General features: G+C 42.0%; 1 protein-coding gene and 1 long non-coding RNA gene across 2 annotated transcripts in view; one reads left to right on the forward strand and one right to left on the reverse strand.

Moving 5' to 3' along the window:
* The window catches only part of LOC308466039, a 365,679-nt gene that overhangs the window by 189,831 nt on the left and 157,991 nt on the right, over positions 1-17,857 (reverse strand). The window lies entirely within an intron of this gene.
* The window catches only part of MED13L (mediator complex subunit 13L), a 172,444-nt gene that overhangs the window by 116,703 nt on the left and 37,884 nt on the right, over positions 1-17,857 (forward strand). Inside the window, exons 8-14 of the mRNA XM_080986142.1 lie at positions 1,087-1,249; positions 3,155-3,259; positions 4,371-5,096; positions 10,708-10,930; positions 12,180-12,285; positions 14,083-14,207; positions 14,934-15,033. Of these exons, the coding sequence (XP_080842268.1) occupies positions 1,087-1,249; positions 3,155-3,259; positions 4,371-5,096; positions 10,708-10,930; positions 12,180-12,285; positions 14,083-14,207; positions 14,934-15,033 (1,548 nt within the window). The remainder of the gene's footprint in view (positions 1-1,086; positions 1,250-3,154; positions 3,260-4,370; positions 5,097-10,707; positions 10,931-12,179; positions 12,286-14,082; positions 14,208-14,933; positions 15,034-17,857) is intronic.

Consider the following 17,857-nt stretch of genomic DNA (forward strand, 5'->3'; position numbering starts at 1 on the left):
TCCAATTGGTCTAAAGATATCATTCATAACAGAGAACAGAAGCCATTGCTGGTGCCATTCATAAGCAGCTTTACTGCCTTGGCAGGGGCGTGGGGGGAGGACACATTGCCAGTCCCGAATGACTGTGCATGGCATCAGCTCAACCTCTGCAGTAATTTCAAAATGAACTTGATTCAGATTAAAGATCAAACTGTGTTTTGCCATTATATGAGCAAGCCTTGGATTTCCACGTTTCTTCCTCCCTTTATGCCCTCTCTGGCTTCCTTGTTTTGCAACTGGAAAAGCAATCAAACATGATTCCAAATTCTGGGTTGCAAACATATCACAGTTTCCCCACTTCAAGTGTAACAGCAAGCTCTGTCACTATTAAAGGAACTGCATTAAGGAACTGGAGTTCACAAAGCAGTTATAGGAGCTCTGAGGCCTTTTCATGTAACACTAAATCATAGTTTGGTGTTGGTGTCCAAACCAATCCATAGTCTGATAATAAATGTGGCAGCTGGTAATAAATGTAAGGTTTAAGATGTCACCCAAATGAAAGGCTGGTTTTGGACATAATATTTGACCCATATCTCCCCCCCCCCCATGCACTGACTTTAACATGGATATTCTTGTTTGGTTAAGCCAGAATTCACCATATTAGGCATGATGGGGAACTCTGGTCCAAACAAACCAAGATCTCCATGCCAGAGCTGGTGTTATGAGTTGAAGAAGTTGGAGCAAAGTGTATGTGAGCCTGACTCATTTATGGTTTATGAAGCCAATGAAGTTATATCTGATCTGGCTTGAATTTTCACTCTAATCCTACATTTTTTGGCCCCCAAAGAACATCATTTCCAGGAATTAACTCTAGTACCTTTTGCTATACAGTGGTGCCATTCACACCCTGAAAAATCCGCAACTAGCGCGGCGCTTCTGCGCAAGCGTGGAGTGCGATAGAGCGCTTTTGCGCACGTATGCATGCACGGCAAAACTGGAAGTATACACTTCTGGGTTTGCTGTGTTCGCAAGCCGAAAAGACGCAACATGAACCTAATGCAACATGAGGTATGACTGTATCCTATGTTGTTGTTGTTTATCTTGCAGGTGAAAGTGGAGGCATTCCAAGCACAGTCAGCCATTCAGCAGCACCAGACGGTATGGTCACTGTGCAAAGTCCAAAGAAATCAGGGAAGATTCCTCCAAAATTCCAGAATCGTATGGTCCACCGAGTTTGGAAGGAATGTATCCTCAACAGGACACAGTCCAAGTAAGATAATAATCACACGTGTTTTCCTCTGTTTCGACTTGCAGTTGGCATCCAGTTCTAACAGTTATCAGGGTTGTGTTTTTTCCCTCCCATAGATGACATTCTCCTCATTTGCATTTTAATATGCCATGTAGAAGCATTGTCTGTCTTCTTGTTGTGAAGGTTAGTGGCTGGCTCAGTAGCGGAGCTGAGTCAAAATAACCTGTGCTGGTGGAGGGCTTGCACAGAGTGTAGGAAGAAAGTCTGTCTAGGTTTTAGTCAGATAAGCTCAGGGATTGCACAGCTCTCTTCCCTTGAAGGTTCAGGAGATTCCTCATGTTGTGTCATGTGTAAAGAACATGGCATCATAAACTGTGGCTTTAACCCTGAGTTGAAACCTGAGTTACTACAAAAGAACTGTGAGTCAAACAAAATTTAAGAACATCCCTATCTGGAAGTGTGGGAGATTGAATCTGCGTCCTTCTGCATGCAAAGGACATATTCTGTCAGTGAACTATGTATGGTCCTCTACCCTAAGGAAGAGCTCTTGCCTCAGCCATATATATATATAAAAGAAAAATGGGGATGTGTGCTTTATTAAGGTGCAATAATAATTATAGGGGAAATGGAACATGGCTTGCTTTTAATTTATTTCCATTTAATAATTTATTAATCTTAAATAAGGCATCCAGTTACTGATTGACTTTGTAGAATGAAGGATGGAGCTCTGTACTACTTTGGCAGCTTCATGTTACAACCCAGAGTTAAGGTTATTGTGTAGTTCAGAAAATGGGCCAGTGGAGGCTTGTCACAACCACTGCTGGGTATCTTCTGAGAGAAAGCTGCTACTTGACACTTAAAGGTATCTGTGTATGGTTGCTTTCAACACTTAGTCCTTTAAGGTTTTCGCTATGTATTTCTAAAGGTTTTGGATTCCTAGTTTTAATTTCTGTACTTCCCACTTTGGTTGTTTTGACATATATGTTTGGTTTGGGTCCTAGCTTCTGGAGCAGGAGAAAACAAGCTTGTTCCATCTTTCATGTGACAGCCCTTTCAATATTTGAAAATGGCTATCATCTCTTCTCTCAGTCTCCACATTTCCAGGCTAAACATACCCAGTTCCCTCAACTCTTCCTCATAAGCCTTGATTTCCATTTTGGTCTCCCACCTCTGCACACGTTCTGGCTTGTCAATGTCCTTTTTAAATTGTGGTGTCCAGAATTGGACACAGTATTCCAGGTGTGGTCTGACCAAGGCAGAATATAGTGGTACTATTACTTCCCATGATCTGGAAGCTATACTTCTATTGATGTAGCCTAGAATGGCATTAGCTTTTTTTGCTGCTGCATCACACTGTTGACTCATGTTCAGCTTGTGGTCCACTAACATCCCTAGATCCTTTTCACATGTACTGCTAGTAAAGCAGATGTCCACCATTTTACATTTGTGCACCTGGTTCTTCCTGCCTTAGTGCAGACACTGGCGGAGGAAGAGGAGTGCGGGGGGGGGGAGTGCATCGCCCCAGGCAGCGTGATCCCGGTGCGGTGCCATCGCGGCTGCCCCCTCACCTGTGCTGGGTGCCCCGCCCCTACCCCCGCCTGAGTGCAAAACCTTACATTTGTCCCTGTTGAAATTCATTTTGTTAGTTGGGGCCCAGGTCTCCAATCTGTTAAGGTCATCTTGACCACCCCTCCCAGTTTGGTGTTATCTGCAAATTTGATGAGCATCCCCTCAGTGCCTTCATCCAAATTGTTTATAAAGATGATGAACAACAAAGGGCCCAGGATTTGTGCCCAGTTGTAGTTGCTGCAAGATTCTCTAATGATCCCAGCATTCTTTTTCTGTAGCTTATAAGATCACAAATTGAATTCTGCTACCGTGGTGACTGCTGACTTATTTCTAAATAATTATTTCTTTGGGTATCAGGAGGAGTCAAATTACTGCTACTAACGTGGAGGAAGAGGCCCCCAGAAGCTGTGTTACTTGGGATTTTGTTGATCCAGTCCAAAGAGTGTGCTGTTCTTGCTCCAGGTCAGTGCATAAGAGAATAATTCTCAAGATGATTAGGGGTGGTTTCTGTCATGAATACCTGTTTGTGTGTGTGTGTGTGTGGGGGGCTCTCTGTTTAAAGGTTGTGCCAGACAAGCACATGCTTAGCTTCTGCTTAACAAAATTGTGGGATCACCCCAAAAGCCATTCAGTCTGCTAAGTGCCTGTATCCAGAGCTGGCAGTTTCATTGGATTTGGCAAGGCATTCCTGTTTTGGCTTCCTAAGGCCAGGGTCAAATCTTACATTGTAGCACCAGGTTTTAAAGGATGGGACTTATTAACTCTTTATTGTATGATGCCTGAGCTGCTTTCTTCCTGGTCAGTCATACCAATCTTTATAATCAGGGTGTGTACCTACCCCTTCAAACTGTTGGTTTATTACAAAAGTTGCTTGTTCTCTCTAGCGCCTTATAATCTGTCATAAAAGCAGCCACATAGAGTCAGTTTGCTTAAGGCGCCAATGATGGGGCTTCTTAGGTCCATGCCTCTGTAGGTTAGACATATTGGTCAACATTATGGCTTAAACATATGGCAGGGCAGAGGTTGCAGCAAGGTATGCTTGGTAGACGGGACAGATGGCCACAGTCCTGCTGCCTCACAGCACATAGTTGGAGTTTTGCATGAACTTGCATGAGGTTTCTCACCCTCTCTAGAGACAACCACCCCTTTCTCTACCCGTAAAACTGACGACAGATTTGGCTTGGTGTGGAGGGCCGATCTTGAGTCTCCATGATGAATGACTGTGTAGAAGAAGTCTTCATTATAAGGAGATGAGGAAACAAGCAAGTGAATATATATTTTTGTCCCCCTCCAGAACAAATTCATAGGATTATCCAGAAAATGCTTTACACATGATTTGAGTATTTCATGACGAGTGGTTTTATCTAGCTGTCAGGGGAGTTCATGTGAAAGTCAAGGTAGTGACAGGTTCGAAACAGATGAATCACCAAAATAACTTGCTACTGTTGCAAAGCCACTTACAAATGAGATGGAGGAGAAATCTAGATGCATCAGCATACAAACTTAACACTTCACCCTCTTTACTCTTCTTTACAGTCCACTTGGTAAATTCTTCTTGCTGTTTCTCTTCCAGGCATAAGCTTCTCAAGCAGCGCTGTGCTGTGGGTTCCAGTCGTCCACCAACGATATCACAACCAGGGTTTGGCGCAGGATCCTCATCCTCTTCTGCCTTGCCACCTCCTGCCTCTAAGCACAAAACCACAGAGAGGCAGGAGAAGTCGGAAAAACTCCAAAAAAGATCGCTGCTGCCATTTCACCATCGTCCGTCTGTCACTGAAGAGCTGTGTATGGAACAGGACCCTTCGGGACAAAAGCTGGCCTTGGCCGGTATGGAGCCCTCTTTGGAAGCCCCTAGCAACAGGAAATATGAAAAACAGCTCACTCTTCCACCCAGGCACCCAAGCAAACAAACGAATTTGAATCCTATGGATTCCCCCCATTCCCCAACATCCCCTCTGCCTCCCACACTTAGCCCCCAGCCAAGGGGGCAGGAAGCAGACAGTTTGGACCCTCCATCTGTTCCTGTAAATCCAGCCCTCTACAGCAATGGATTAGAGCTCCAGCCTATGGCCAGCGCAGAGGAAAGGACAGTCCTCTTGGGCCAGAGGCTTCCTCTGATGGCAGAAGTCAGCGAGACAGCTTTATATTGTGGGGTTATACATAACCAAGAGTCATCAAATAAATGGCAGGGATATGTTCTTCCTTCAACTGGGGATCCAGACTTCAGCCCGCCAGAACTCCAGTGTGAGAGATACGACACCAAAATGGATGTTGCCCCTGAGAGCACTGCACTAAAAAGGTAAGGACACTCCCGGAAGACTTATTGTCTGTCCCAGGTGTTGCCATTTGAGGTTGCTCCGGGTGTTGGTGGCTAGTGGTCCTTCTATATGTCTTGGATAACAATGCATGTATGTAGTACAGGAAAAGACCCAAGCCATGAGCTTTTGGGTCTTAGGTTTTCAGACAAAATGGAGAGTAAAAGCACAGCTTGAAAAAAATGTGAGGTTCAGTGCTGTTTCCTGTTCTGTGCTGGGCTGAACGAGCGGCAGGCAATAGTTTCATACTGTACAGTGCATTAATGTCTCCCTCTAAAGGCCAATAGGAAATGCCATGTCATAGTTTTAGAGAGGAAATGCCTTCTGCTTATAACTTTAGAAGAAACTTGATAGGCACTTTTTAAAGTTCATTGACAGGCTTTTATATGGCACCACTCCTGTTGTGGAATTGCAGTATGTGCTGGTCGAGCTGTATAATTTTTATGCAGAAGTAAAATACCACAAGAGCGCTCCCATGTTTGCGTTAGACCAAATGTTTACACATGGATCACTACTTTTAAAGTGTGCCATATTCACATATATATTTGTGAAACAGTTGAAATCATTAGCCTTAGGTGGTGGGGGAAGGCTGAGTGGAGGTTTGTTTCTGCCCCCCTCCCCTGCAAGGTTTTGGGAGGGTGCGTTCAATAATGGGAAGAGCAAGTTTCAAGCAGACATAGTTGCTTTTATTGTGGATAACTTGTGAGATTTGTATATCATTGTCTTGCTATCTGTTTCTGTGCCTTTGTGTATAGAGTCACAGCATACCTCCCCCTGTGATTGCTGCTTCAGTGACTGGGTTCAAAAGTTGTCCAGTGTAGTCAAAGTAATTCGGTTGCAAATAAGAACATTTTTGTTGAATGTTCAAGGAGGACCACCTTGTTGACCCCTGTAAGAACTGTGAGACCTTTACCTCTTTGGTGATGTATTGTGACTGCCTGGAAACAAATCTGCGATGGTACCAACGGATATTCAAAGTCAGAAGGTCTGGTACCAGTGTTTTGTGGCTATAGGTGAAACTAGACAGGGACTTGGGTGGCGCTGTGTTCTAAACCACTGAGCTTCTTGGGCCTCGTAAAGTCGGCAGTTCAAATCCGGACAACGGGTTGAGCTCCTGTTGCTTTATCCGAGGTCCTGCCAACCTAGCAGTTCGAAAGCATACCAGCGCAAGTACATAAATAGGTACTGCTTGGTGGGAAGGTAAATGGTGTGCTGTGGCATTCATCACGGTGTCCTGTGTGCCAGAAATGGTTTAGTCATGCTGGCCGCATAACCCGGAAAAGCTGTCTGCAGACAAACGCCTGCTCTCTCGGCCTGAAAAGCGAGATGAGCGCCTCACCCCATAGTCAAATTCGACTGGACTTAACCATCCAGGGGTGCTTTACCTTTAGATGTTACAGGAGATTTTTGTCTGCTCCTGAATATAGCAAAAGCAAGTGAGAAGAGTTCTCAGGAGTGCCACTAACAATTTATTAAAAGCCCAACATGTTTTTCCCCAAAGAATCTCAGGAACCATAATTTGTTAAGGATACTGAGTGTTGTTAGGAGACCCCGATGCCCCTTGCAGAGCTACAAACCCTCCATTGAACTGTGTTCTTTAAACCTGGGGAAGATGGGAAAGGGTTCTCTTGAGTACCACACTGATGCAGCCCTGTAGATGTTAGGCCAAATGAAATAGCTGTAAACCTGGGATTAAAGATGATTATGTGGATTCTGAAGAAAATTGCTTTACATTGGTATCCCTAAGGATAAGAAGTGATTATATGAGGAAGCAACAAATGCTTCAATAGCAAATCTAGAAAGCAAGCAATGTGAATTCTTGTGTCATTTTTTTGGTTGGGTAGATTTTCATAGGCTCTGGAGTAGTGACCACTTGATCTAAGGGGCGAAGTGAGGACCAATGGAGGTAGGGTGCATTCATTGTTGAAAGAGACAGTAATTGTAAAATAAGTCATCTAATTCCACAGCAGAATGGTCCAAGACAGAGCAGTTCACAGCAGTCATAGCTGCTAGTAGAAAGTCAATTCAACAGAGGTGATGAACTCTGAAGGAGAATACGGGGTATCTGTGTGAATTCTGAAGTCTCCAAGGAGGTGGGAGTGCCATAAGTGGAAGACGGTGAGCTGAGTGTCAAGGTGATAAAGAACTTGACAGGGGCCTACAATAGAGAGTGGCGTGATTAGTTTTTCTGTCTTGAATATTTCACTGTTATCTTCAGAATGAGAAGCTGCTGTGGACTTACTGGATTCCTTTCTGAGTGAATCAACACTATCGCTAGGCTCTGTTACATTGTGAGTCCTTTCAGAATCTTCTTTGGGACTCTGCATGTGGTGAGCTGCTCTGGAAAGCAGTAATCTGGTATCCTAATACTTTTTGCTAGGTGGCAGGCAAAGACTCTATAATCAGGCCTTTAGCCTTTAACTCTCTGTGACCCTTTAGAAGTGGGTGGGATGTTCCTCTTGGTTTTAATGTATCTATGTGGGGTTTTTTGTCCATCTGTTTTGTTGTTGTTTGGATTGCCCTGAGCAAGATAAAGCTAATAACAATAACAATAATAATTTGATTACTTTAGTTAACCATGGTCTCTTGTTCCAAATGATTCCCTGTCTGGACATGTAGCCACATAGAAGCCAATTTTGTTGTTTGATCCATGTTTTACCCTATTTGAACACAAACATACCCCCTCCATCCACCCCCCAGAGGAGTAGTTTATTGCAGAAACTCCTTAAGGAACATCATAGCAAGTGAAGGTAACATATTTAAAAAGGGCTTTACTATTGAGGATTAGATTTGACTTCTAAATAAATGCTATTAAATACTAGAAATGATGAATGTTCCTGCATGTCCATGAGAAGATTGGATAGTTTTAAACTTTTTAGATGTGGGCTACTGGTTTCCCTTGCCTTGCTGTTCTGGTGCTAAAGGCAGCCTCAGATCATGGAAATACGTGTGCACCCTGTTGTGAGCTATCTAGAATTATGGAAAGAAAATGCTAGCTGTTTCCTGAGGTTACATAGAACTTTCAGTCCTCATCAAAGCCTAAATCTGTGCTAATGTGATGTTTAACTTTGTTTTACTTAGAGATTGTTTATTTAGAAAAAGATTGCAAATGGCTCAATCAAAAAACAATCCCCTAAGTGGTGAACATAAAACAATATATAAATTAATCAGTAGGACACAGATAAAATCAACAAATGTTAAAAACAAGCATACATAACTAAACTATGTATCTGGATAGTCCTGCCACAGTCAAGTTTTTAGCAGGCATCTAAAGCAGTATAACAGGGGTGTTTACCTAATATTAATAGGCGGGGAGTTCCAAAGCAAATGAGGAAAGTACACTACATGGCACTTTTAAAACTGGAAGTTCTGCAGATCAAAGCGGTTGGGTAGGCATGTCCAGGGCAAAGGCAATCCCTCAAGTAAGCTGGTCCCAAGCTGTTAAAACCTTTATATACTATTAAGTAATACCTAGAACTTAGCCTGGTAAAAGATTGGCAGCCAGTGCAGATTTTTTAGCAGAAGTGTAATGTGCTGGTAGGATTCTTACTCCTGTCAGCAATCGTGCTGCAGCATTCTGCCCTAACTGCAGTTTCAGAACCAAGTGCAAGCCCTCAAGAGTATATTGCTATAATCTAGTCTTGAAGTGGTCAAGCTATCCTGGTCCAGAAATGACCACAGCTGTTATAAGAGTCAAACAGAAATACTCAAATTTGCTTTCACAGACATCACTGTTGCAGGGAGTGCTATATTTGTACTGCAAGAGAGTGTGGCAGTTACACTTCTTAAAAGTCATTAAGGAGCTTTTTAGCTTGTTTTTGTAATACCTATACCAAATGCTATCCGGTCTTTAGCTTGCCTTTTACAAAATTCTCCACTCTAGAAAGGATTGGCAAAGATCTGAGTTGATTGATTTCACTTTCCCAGAAATTTGGAATTTAGAATTGATTCTGCAGCAGTACCTTCTATTTGTGTTTGGAGACCTCCAGAATGCTACATCAGAATGCCCCATTTTACATCAGAGGGCATATAAAGTGAGGCTTTGGGCATTTCCTCATTAACTTTCCCCCCTCTTCCCCTTATGTGCCTGCAAAACTCGAGCACAACAAGTGGCCAGTGATCTCTAGGTGTGCGTAGAACAGATGAAGAATGCAGTAGGTACCAGATCCATTCCAGAAATACTGTGCTTAAATCAGAGCCTGGGGTTTTGCAGGCTGAATTCTGTTTGGAAATGAACCTTACCCTATCATTATGGCCAGTGTGGAAGGACAGCCCTATGGTCATGTCTCAGACTCCTTGAGCCTTTTACAGTTGTTATATGTTCTTGTTATTATGGCTGCGACAGAGCTAATTGAACTTTTGGCTGGGCGTATGGGAGATAGGGGTGAATGAAACTTGCATGCACTTTGAACATCTCCAAAAATATTTTTGAATTTTTCACACGTGTATCTCAGTGATGGCTAAATCAATGTCCTAAAGTGAGCTCTTCACGTGAGACCAGGCTTGAAGGACTTGGAGGACAGAAAAGCGCTCTCAGGCCATATGTTCCATATGACAAGGGTGGACAGCCTGCAGCCCTAAGGTCACATGTGGCGCTCATCTTAATTTCAGAAGCCCCCTGAGATAGATCAGTTCAGACTTGTGTCAAGAGCAAGCTCTTTCTACCCCACCAACCCACACTGGGCAGGAATGAGGAGGAGAGAAAAGCGGTGGCCCTGGCCACTGCTGGCTTTGGCCCCACCTACCACTGGCATGCCCTCCTGCCCTCCCCCCGATTGACTCCCAGAACATGGAGCCCTTGATGGGGGAAAAATGTTGTCCACCACAGCACATAAAAATGAGATGCTCTTGATCCTGCACAACTGTGCCAGAAGTATACTTCTCCCCCCACATATCTGGGAGAGAAATGTAAGAGCTACCGTATTTTTCGCTCTATAACACGCACCCGACCATAACACGCACGTAGTTTTTAGAGGAGGAAAATCCGTAGGCATGCCACCCGTAGGCATTCCCTCCATAACACGCACAGACATTTCCCCTTACTTTCTAGGAGGAAAAAAGTGAGTGTTATGGTGCAAAAAATACGGTATATTTCCAATACAACAATCTTGCAGAGGAAAAGGAAGAACAGGAAACTTGTGCATCCTGTTCCTGCACAGCAAGATAATGTCTAAAGCAAATACCAAAAATAGGGGTTCGAACATTTCTTTCTTTGTTTTATTGCAACACATATTTCCATTTTCAAAGACATCTGAAAGGTAGCTAACAACCATTAAAATTGGGTGTAAAGAGGAGGATTATTGCCATATTTTCTCCAGTATCCACTTCTGCAGATGCTCTAAGTATACCATAATGTTTCTGGTTATGGGGGAGATTTTGATTCAGTGATGTGTCTGTAAGATTCTGTTCTTTCTGTGGCTAGGCCAGAACGCAAGCTTACAAGTCAGCCAGTAGATTCGTAATGCTCTGCTAGAGAAGCATTTTGTTTCAGCTACATCGAACCAGAAGAGGAATTATATTAGCTGTGTTTGTGTAAGAAAAATCTATAAATCTGCAGAACAGACTTTACTGTTTTTCTGTTTCCTTTTCTCTTAGGCTCTTAGCACAACCTAATAAAAGATTTAAAATCTTGGAAGAAACCCCCTCAGTGCCAGCAATGAATTATCTTGACCCCTTACCTCTAATACAGCAGCCTGGTGAATGTTTGGGAGATGTCAGCGATCCTTACACATTTCAGGATGGCGATATCAAATACAGCTTCACTGGCACTAAGAAGTGCAAGCTTGGAGCTGATAGAGAATCTCTGAAGAAGAATAAGGTATGCTGTCAACCTAGTAGCACAATATTTTTTTGAGTGCAGTGATTCTTGCTTGGAAATTTTTGTCTGTTGTACTACAACTCAGACCTTTGAAGTCTTAAATTCTATGTCTTGTGGTGAAAAATTTCTTTGTAGATTTAGACGTAATAATTTTAATTGATTAAGGTTGCAATCCTGCATATACTTACCAAAGTGAAAGCTCTGTTGAATGGCTGCATGCTGCCAGATGGCTTACCACTCACTCAGTATAATAGTGCTTGCTTCAACGCAAACATACACACAGTTGAGCTGTAAGTGATTATGTTTGCCTATGAGTAAATACAATAGTTCTGAATATTTTCGCCATTTTAAAATGCCACATGTCTATGCCATAGAGACACAGGAAGCTGCCTTATACCAGGTTAGAGCATTAAGTGTTGTGAACACTGATTGCTCTCCAGGATTTCAAACAGGAGTCTTCTGGGACAAGCTGGAGATTGAACAATAGGACTTTCTGCATGCAAAGCATGTAGCCTACCACTGAGCTAAGGCCCTTCGTGAGACATTCCCTTCTGCCCAAGGTCCAAACTTCACATAATACAAACTATGTAGCTGTACCTTTAAGTCAAAGATTGTTGGTAATTGGTTTTTGTTTGTTTTTTAAAAAGCCTGCACGCTGAAGGAGAGTGTTCCAGATTGGGACCCTAGCATGGAGGATAAGGGAGGCTTTAATGAACCAGGTCTTCTGCACCTGGAGTTTGCACTGCTGAAAAGAATCCCATTCATTTCAGTAGGACACTTCTTGGCAATGCCATTGGCAGATGCAGGACCCCCATTCCAGGTTGATTGGAAAAGCTCATTGTGAAATAAAGATCCTTAAGAATCCTCATTAAAATAGTTGGGATACACATTACCTGAATATGGAAGCTTGCTAGCATACATTAAATTATCATTTTTTAATTATCTTGCAGCTCAGGAAAGCCATGGTGATTTTACATTTTGCATTAATACAAATCTTTCTCTGCTATTTTGGTTTCTGACTGAGCCTACTGCTTTTGAAACATTACTTTGGGGTGGGCATTATATTTGCTGTTTGGAGCCACATCCCATGTGACAGGTTGTTATTGCATAGTTACCGAAAGAACTATTTGCAACACCATTGAAAGTGGTGGGTGTGAGGTTGTAAGAGCTCAGAACTACTCACCTGGATTTATTTTACTTTTCTAACTCTTTTAAGGAAATTTTGGTTGATTAAATTCTCTGTTTGCAGTCAGAAGATGGAACAGCAACTAAAGAGATTTCTGCGGCAGGCCATTCCACCACCATTCCAGATGGGAAAGATGCAATGTCCATTTTCAGTTGTGCTCCTAAAACAGGTTTGTGAAAATGTGTCGGGCCCCTCTTTTTGTGAAAGATGCCACTGGACATCTTAATAAGAATCATAAGGCAGTAATACTTTAGTGATGAACTGTGACACAAACAATTAGTAGAAAACGGGATAGTAGTACAGTGGTACCTTGGTTCTCTAACGGCTTGGCTACTGAACAAATCAGCTCCCGAACGCCGCAAACCCAGAAGTAAGTGTTCCGGTTTGAGAACCCCAAGGTGGTTGTCACCGATGGAAGCAAAGGCTCAGAAAAAGCTCAATATGGAGGCCAAATGGCCGAAATATTGGGAAATTTTGGAACAAGAAGGAGACAAATTGAAATTGCAGAGTTTTGAGAAATTAAAAGACAAGGTGCGAGACTGGCTTCATTATTATCAGATAATGGAGGCATACAATTTGGACAAGAAAATTGGCTTCCAGGTGGAAAAATCAAAATTAGAAACAGAACTGTTAGAATCCAAAACTAAGATTCTGTCAAAGATGTATAACTTGCTGTTGAAATGGAATACTCAGGATGAAACGGTGAAATCTGCTATGATTAAATGGGCACAAGATGTTGGACATAACATTATGTTTGCTGACTGGGAACAGTTGTGGACCACAGGTATGAAATTTACGGCATGTAATGCCCTAAGAGAGAATATTATGAAAATGATATACAGGTGGTACATGACACCAGTCAAGCTTGCAAAAATCTATCATTTGCCCGATAATAAATGCTGGAAATGTAAGGAAAACGAAGGTACATTCTTTCACCTTTGGTGGACGTGCCCAAAGATCAAGGCTTTCTGGGAGATGATCTATAATGAACTGAAAAAGGTATTTAAATATACCTTTCTAAAGAAACCAGAGGCCTTCCTGTTGGGCATAGTCGGCCAATTGGTGCCAAAGAAGGATAGGACTTTCTTTATGTATGCCACAACAGCAGCAAGAATACTTATTGCAAAGTATTGGAAGACACAAGATCTACCCACCTTGGAAAAATGGCAGATGAAGATGATGGACTATATGGAACTGGCAGAAATGACTGGCAGAATCCGAGACCAGGGAGAAGAGTCGGTGGAAGAAGATTGGAAAAAGTTTAAAGACTATTTACAGAAATACTGTAAAATTAATGAATGTTAGAATGATGTTGGATAGAAACTAAGTGGTTTCTAGCTGTAATGTTATAAGGGAATATGAAAAAATGGACTATTAGTAGGTAAAAATCTAATGCTACAATACTTTAAGATTGAAGATTAGGATAAACAAAGAGGGGAGGGATTTGCTGAACTAACAAACTGAATTGGAATACAGAAAAGGGAGGTGTGAGGAGGTCCGGGAAATAAGCAAATGAAAGATAAGTGATTGAAAAACTGAATTGTTTTTAACTATTTTTATTTTGTATTTTTCTTTTTTCTTTTTTTCTTTTGTAATATTTTGAAAATCTTAATAAATATCTTTGAAAAAAAAAAGAGAGAATGTTTTTGGAAGCTGAACGTCCGGCGCGGCTTCCGCTTGAGTTCAGGAAGCTCCTGCAGCCAATTGGAAGCTGCGCCTTGGTTTTTGAACAGTTTTGGGAGTTGAACACTCCTGGAACGGATTAAGTTAGAGAACCAAGGTACAACTGTAATGTTGTTCGGCATCTGAAAATATGTCCACATACAGCTAGGACTCCAACTGATTATTTTAAAAGATAAACTTTGGAATACAGCAATTGTGTTTTTGGAGAGTGTGATTTAATGCCTTTCTGGCTGACTTCTAAAATCCTTGATGTTTCCCCCCCCCCCCCCCATCCTCCCTGCAGACACACGGCAAGATAACGCCGCAGGCCGAGCTGGTTCTAGTAGCCTCACACAAGTAACAGATTTGGCCCCTTCACTACATGATTTAGACAACCTCTTCGATAACTCAGATGAAGATGATCCTGGAGTAAGTGTGTGATGTGTTAAGATATGCTATATGCTCTTGGTGTCACTCTGCCCTTGGAGTAATATATTATCTCAGGGAATTTTGGGACTTGATTTCTCCTCCATCTGATTTCATGAAATTGCAGAGTTGGAAGGGATTCCAAGGTTCATCTAGTTCACAGCAAAAGATTCCCTGACAGATTGACTTACAATCTGTGTTTGAAAGCCTCCAGTTTTCCCCATAGTGTGAACTACGTGGTAAATGGAATGTCATGCCACAGCCACTCCTCTTGCCCCAAAGGAAGATTTCAGCATGAGAGCAAAGTCTGTGTCTAATGCAGCAGATACACCAAATTCTTATTCTCTATGTTTTTCCCCCCTGTTTCCATTCACTTTGCCCATGGTACCAGAAACTTTGCTTTGTGCTGATGTGGGTTAAGCCGTGTTCTGCTGCCAGTTTCATGGAAAACACCAGCACAAAAAAAATTATTCATTTGTAAAAAGCACACAGACATAAGGTGTCTTTTTAAACCATTAAAACAAAAAATTAAAAACGAGTTAATGATGCAAAATTAGGTTTCTCCGCCCCCCCCCAAATGATTTTTTTTTCATTTAAAAGGTGTTCTTCATTGCTTTATTTAAAATGGAATAAAAAGAAAAGACTGTGAAGTTGTGTTATGGCCAGTTTGGTTTTAAAGAGGTATTATTTGCTTTTAATGAGGTCTTTTCAAAAAAATCCTAAATCTAGGCTGTCTCACCTGCCCTTCGGTCATCAAAAATACCTGCAGTGGGGACAGAAGAGCGCCCTCTGGGCAAGGACGGCAGAACAGCAGTACCTTATCCTCCAAGTAAGTGTTAAGTGTGTCTCCAGGATTTCACCTAATATTAAAAGTACAAGCCAATCATCTCAAAAACCCACATCCATGTTTTGAAAAAATTGCTATGTAAATGGGTATTAATTTTCTTAGCTTGTCTTTAGCTATCTGGGGTGATTCCACTGGTATTCCAATCTTATTAGAGACCCAGGAGGGGGACCACTTTGCCTCAGTTGGAATTGCTCTTGTGTTCCATGGTATTGGCTGCCTCTTACTCATTTATTTTCCGAAATCTCTGTCCTGCTTATTTTTCCAAAGTTGTGACGCAGAGTGGCTAGCAATACGGTAATAAGGTCAGAACAGCCCAAGCGTCATTCATTAAAAAAGAAGAAGCCCATCCCAGCATACACTCAGATTAATGAGTTAACAGTGTTCAACCTGTTCAACAAATTCCAGCACCATGAAAGTGATGTGGAGCTGAGCCAGCAGAAATTGAATTGAGCTCAGAAACTAAATGGCAGCCTCTGCAAATCCAATAGAACTAGCATGATAAAATCAAATCACCTGGCTCCCATAAACAGCTTGGCTGCCTCTTGACAAGAGCTGTGTCTGTTCAGTACCGGTGTCCCAGATGCCATTGTTCGTTTGCTAGCTGGTGGATTGAAGCATAGTGTTCCTACCCAAGTTGTGATTGTACAAGTCACAGGGAAATGCAATTATATTAATTTATGCTGTCTTCATTTAAAGGCTACCACCTTAAAAAAAGTGGATAAGGAATTTGCTGCCTGCAATAGAAGCCCACGGTTTCTAATTGAAACTGCATTCAATTTATACCGAGGGAGAAATGAAGCTTGCCAATGTTCAAACTGCTGTCTCTTAGCATGACTTTAAATATTTAGGTGAAGTCAGAAGAATCTGGGTTGCGCTGGGCTTTTTGTATCCAGCATATATTAATATAGATTGTGGATTCCCAATGCCCTGCTCCTTTTCTATCATGCCAGGAACTGCAGGGAGTTGTATTGTCCTTTGAGATCCGCAGATGTTTCCCCACTGCAACCCTCGCATACGTGATATGCTTTAGAAATGTTTTATGTATATTTGAAAATAGAATTGTGTGTGTGTGTGATACTAACAGATGTCTTTGTGAATTACAATATCCTCCTGCTTCCGAGAGAGGGAGAGAGAGATACCACGGCCACTCTAAGCTGAACTCTCATTTCGCCGCAAATCATTCTTGAACATTATCTCATTAACTCTAGCTGGTAATGAGAACAAATTGAGGGGAAAAACCATGGTGTCACGAGGATGAGTCAGAGAGTTTTATGGACCCATAAAAGCAGTGCTGATTTACTCAAATGCAGAAGTATGAAGTACACAGAGATTGGGTTTTGACAGTTTTAGTAGATCTATAGCTGCTTAAAATATGCAAGGCTTTCTCAAGCATGACACACATGAAAATGAATAATGATACCCAGTCAGTTCTGTGGGTTTATTTAATTAAATATTTTCTTCTTCTTCTTTTAATGACACTGCATTGCAGAAAGTTGCCCCCACCTTCTTTTTTAATTTTTTAAAAAAGGGAATTCCAAAAAGAATGGCACAGTGTGGAGCAGGTTGGGAAGGGTTAAGTAGATAGGATTTGCCCCATTCAATGTTCATCTCTCTCTCTCTCTCTCTCTCTCTCTCTCTCTCTCTCTCTGTGCAGCAGCTTCTGTAAAAGATTTCAGAAAGAGCAGAAGTAAGTGTACATGCACGAGAGAGAGAAAGAGATAGAGAGGGTTGTCAGACGATTAGACAGCAGAACCTGCTTCCCCTTCCACACTGATTTTGATGGGCTAGAAGCTTGGTCTCTCTCTGAAGGATTTCCCTTTTGGATGCAAGACCAGTGCTTTCCTAAGCTCCATTTTGTTGCCAATTAGAAGAATAGCAGGGTGACATCAGCATGCTGTGTGTGCCTTACAATCTCCACAGGGATGTCCCAACGGCAAATCTGCTGGAGAGCACTGATCAGAGTTGCTGATGGATACTTAGCATGTTATACAAACTGCCTGTCAAAGAGAGGCTCATGGACCACACTGTAGCATCAGTGGCTGTTCCCTCTGGTCTGGACGTGACTGATAAGCCCAGCTTTGTGCATGCATGTCTCAGCTGAGTTTAGGAAATGCACACAGCTGCTGTTCACACTATGTTGCAGTTCCTTTGGTTGCTTTCTCCTTTTGTTATATTGCTAGCAAGCTAGTCTCTCGCTACTCAGGGATGGATAGGATCTCTACTGTAGTCTGGTTCTAGACTTGGAGACTTGCATTCCTTAATGTTTGCCCAACCTGTGACTTCCCTTTCCTTTACCAGTTCTACCTTGATATGTCCTTGAGAAGAACAAAGCAAGCTGTGTCATTGTTAAGCATGAATAACTTCTAGCCTCTTCTTCATATTAATAATTATTTCTTAATCAACCAAAAGCAAGATAAATATATAGCATAAAACATAAAATAAAAATGTCACAATCCTGTTTCACAATCGATATAAAAGAATGAGATAAAGAAATACAGTAGAGGAAGTTAGATACCCCAGATCTGCTCCTGCAGTTTGTTTTACCTTGAGATGAATTGCTGATTTATAAACTTCTTGAGATTATAAAGATATGGGCCAATGGTGGAGCAAACCATTCCAGACCTGGTTGAGGGCTGCGCATATGTGTGTCCACCCCCCCCCCCCGGCATGTGTCACCTGAAAACTATACAATTGAGGTGGGGCAGGGAAAGGTTTGATTCAAAGTACTGTTTTTGTTTTTAAATTTGGCTTTGCTGGCCTAAGCTGTAAAGATAGCAGGTTCATAGTACAACTTCTGTTCATTGCC

The sequence above is a fragment of the Podarcis pityusensis genome, assembly GCF_964106645.2.
Source record: "Podarcis pityusensis genome assembly, chromosome: 16".
NCBI classification, from domain to species: Eukaryota; Metazoa; Chordata; class Lepidosauria; order Squamata; family Lacertidae; genus Podarcis; species Podarcis pityusensis.